The following is a 3681-nucleotide window of genomic DNA, read 5'->3' on the forward strand; positions in this document are numbered from 1 at the left end:
AACCTTCGATTACCACCTACAGAGGAAGCGTCATCCTGAAACAACACAAGTGGAACCCTGGACAGAGGGTGACGACGTTAGTGCGACTATAGCAATCTATATTACAATTGGTGTGTAATTGATGCAATGTTTTATTAGGTATGATGAATATTGATTGACTGATTTTATTGACAATAAGTATGCTTCCATAATATATTTTATTCACGCATCTCAATCGCTATAGCTTCATTCGTTATGACGATTATTGTGATTACGATGATGGAAGTAATGCTATAGGGAAAGTTGTGTTAAGCAAAATTGCGTAGTGTTTGTTGAGTTGATTGACGAGCTGGTCTTTAATTGCTCTATATACATTTCTTCGCATACATTTTCTTTATAGACACATATGTGCACAGAGGTACATTTTAAGATAAAGTGTCTTGTTGGTTCTCCACCACCAGCACTGGTCGAAGGCACGGCATCGCCATGAGCGAAATAGCCATTGAATGAATTGCCTTAATGAATGGTGGAATGGCCAATCATTACGCGGACGCGCTCGACTTCGATGGCATGCTTTCGATTTACTATAAGGGTATAATGCTACACGTTCCTTGTGTCGTCTTGACGCACTAGTTCTGTGAGATTGGCCAAGAACGAGCGCATGCCACTATCGTATGCCAAGTGACCCAAGTTGTCTACTAAGCGAGGCAGCAGCCATCAGCAAGTTTATTCTGGCACATACACAGTGGCTCAAGCTAGTAGTTAACTTGGGTCACAGGTATGTGAAAGAGGTTAGATACGAACAGCATGCTAATCGCGCTCAGCAAGGACTCCAGAACACGGGGGCAAGGAGAGTATGGAGTGCGGAGTACGACGCAGTCTAGACTACATGTGAGGCTTAGGGAAAAAGGCGGTTTATGTTGCGGGCATGTGTTAGAAATTGGTAGAACCTGCTCGAAACGGGCTGCCTCCCACATTTCCCACTGCGCCTGTAATTCAGTGACAAACTGTAGTGGTGGTCTCACAGAGAGAAAGAAAGAAACGGTCTCTTTAAAAAGAACACATGGTATTATATTATGGAGAAGTATAGTCGGCATCTTTCAGAGCTTGGACACATTGGCTATCATTACAAAACTTTATATTGCATGCATTTAAACGAGTCAGATACGTATTAAACATACCGATACATGAAAAATACGAAAATAGAGAATAACTGCTACTTTCTGAAAACATAGATTCAAGGCTACTTTCATACAGCTGCTTTAAAACTGATACGAGCATATTAGATGTAGCTTCGTAATGTTCGAGAAGACGACACTACCAATGGGGTGCGCACAATCCTCGTGCTGCTTGTCATTACTGCACGTGGTCGGTTCAAAAGTTACGGGATGTCTTAGTACTGCCAGGAATGCTGCTGGCAAGGCTTTTTCGGCTCTTCCTGCCGGATGTGTTGGAGCTCTCCGAGCTTGAATTCTTGAGCGCCTTTCCTTGAGTCTGCCGAACTAGGGTCCGCTTCATGTGGTCGACAGCCATTCTGGTGGAGTCCGAAGTTAGCCTGGTCACGATTTTCGCTTCCTCCACCACCGTAGTGCGCGGCAGGGCACGGATGACACGCAGACAGGCGAACATGAACAGTCCGGTCACGGCAAAGAGCACGTCTTCGTGTCCGGTCGGCTTCAGCGCGAAAGTCAAGGACGCGCACATGGCCCCGACGCGTGAACTGGCGACCGCCCAACAGATTGCGCCTCCCCGCACGGCCGACGGGAACAACTCGAGCACGTATGTGTAACAGTGGATGGAAATCACACTTGACGCGCCCTGGGATAGCACGAGCAAGACCTTGGTTATAGTGCCGAGTCTGGCGCCGGCGGCGATACTCAGTGCGCATTGGATAATGCCCGTCAGCAGGAAGCAACTGGTAAGGACCGTAATAAGGGCGACGCCGGTCATGAAGAAGTGCATGGCCGCGTACGTCAACAGCGTGACGACCACCGTGAGGCCCGGGATCCAGAATTCCCCCAAACGCGCCGTCGAGAAAGCAGTGACGTGAAAGAGGAACGATATGCAGAAGCAGACAGAGAACATGGCCAACGCTCGACGTCGGAGGGAGTGGCAGTCGATCAAGTCGTCTCTGTCTGCGCCTTCCTGACCCGTGCGTTTCTCGACCTGTTCCCTGAGTTTTCGCACGAGACAGGCGGTGGCCGCAAGCGGGAAGTTGTTCGTCTTGGCAGCCTGCATCATGACTGCTTCTGCCGCGTCGAGCCTTCCTTTCGCGACAAGCCAGCGGGGAGACTCTCGTGCTGCAGACAAAGCAGGGAGCAGAAAAGCCGTCGGAGCGAGGAAGATGACCTGCTTCAGACGCCAGTCGACGACCATAGATGTGACGATCGCTTGCCAAACCTTGCCTATCGCCGCACTGACAACCGCCAGGAACAGGACCTGGTGCGGCCTGTGCGTGTGCGTCATGACCTCGAATGGAATCAGGAATGCAAAAACCGCGTATGCGGCGACGCTGCCCCCGGTAAAGAAACGTGCCACAGCGTAACTCACGTAACTTGTCGCCACCACGGTCCACACCATGCAGGTCACCACCGCCACGGCAGAGCCCACGAGCATGGCTCTCCTGCCGACGTAGTCCACGAAGGATCCGAGCAGAATAAGCGAAATTGCAGAACCGGTATTCTCCAGGATGACAAGGGCTGCCGGCAGCAAACGTCGGTGGCACACCATATTCCAATAACTCACCGCACTGGTCTCGGCCGTCCGAACGTCGTAGTCCCACTCTTCACAGGGCGCATCGAGTGTGTCGTTGGTGTCGTCGAGCTCACGCTGGCCTAGGAAGCATCTGCTGTACCACCAGCCGGCCTCGGCAGGTCCAGCGCCAATCTTCATATCTTCAATGGGACTGCTGGGGTCAGCGGGGGGCTTGCAGCGTTCGTAGACGCGGCAGCGGCTGAAGCGTCCGTCGGCCTCTGTCGGTATCGCAATATTCTTCCAATCGGCTGCAGAGATGTTGAAGCCGGCTGGCGGCTTGCACCAATGGTCGACGTCACCGGTGAGGAGGGGCACCAAGGTGGTTTGGCTAGTAATCGAAAAGACTCCTAGAAGAATCAGAAGGAGCGTCCCTTTCTGGAAAGGCCCGTGGCCGAAGCCTTCTTCGCAGTCAAACGATTCGCTTGTTCGTAGATCAACGCCGGCCAGCCGCTGTGGTAGAAAGAGGTCCATGGCCTGGTTGCAAGGGGCGGCACTTGGGGTTTAGAAGGCTTGAACGAACTATATGTGAAGACTTTAGACGAGAGCTATCTCTACGGACCGACAGAAAGGAAGGCGTTCTTTTTCTTCTTCTTGAGCGCGCGCTTTTGGTTGTGTCCGTTGTCGCGTGCCCTTAGACGGGGTCCTCTTTTTTCATTACTGCTTACAGAAAGAAAAGTCGTTAATGTGCTTTAAACTTTCTTCGCTTGCGTTGTCACAGAGAAAAAAATGTATATTGATAGCTCCAGCTTCCAGGAATAAATAATGAATCTCATCAATGTCTATATTTTTGTCTTTCACATGGCTTCGCAATCATGACAGGGCTTGTCCAAAGCCCGTTGTCGGTGATCACCATGTAGGTAGGAAAGAGATAGAAGGGAGTATACCGCAACCCGATTTAATCCAAACTTGAAGGCCCAACACGTGATCGCACGTGAAAGTGCCTGGTTT

General features: G+C 50.8%; 1 protein-coding gene across 1 annotated transcript; it reads right to left on the reverse strand.

Moving 5' to 3' along the window:
• Positions 1-1353: 1353 nt before the first annotated feature.
• On the reverse strand, positions 1354-3204 carry LOC126519036 (solute carrier family 22 member 7-like). The gene has a single exon (XM_050168648.1). It carries the CDS (start codon positions 3202-3204, stop codon positions 1354-1356), a length of 1851 nt encoding a protein of 616 aa, XP_050024605.1.
• Positions 3205-3681: the final 477 nt, after the last annotated feature.

This window comes from Dermacentor andersoni, chromosome 10, assembly GCF_023375885.2.
Source record: "Dermacentor andersoni chromosome 10, qqDerAnde1_hic_scaffold, whole genome shotgun sequence".
Taxonomy (NCBI): domain Eukaryota; kingdom Metazoa; phylum Arthropoda; class Arachnida; order Ixodida; family Ixodidae; genus Dermacentor; species Dermacentor andersoni.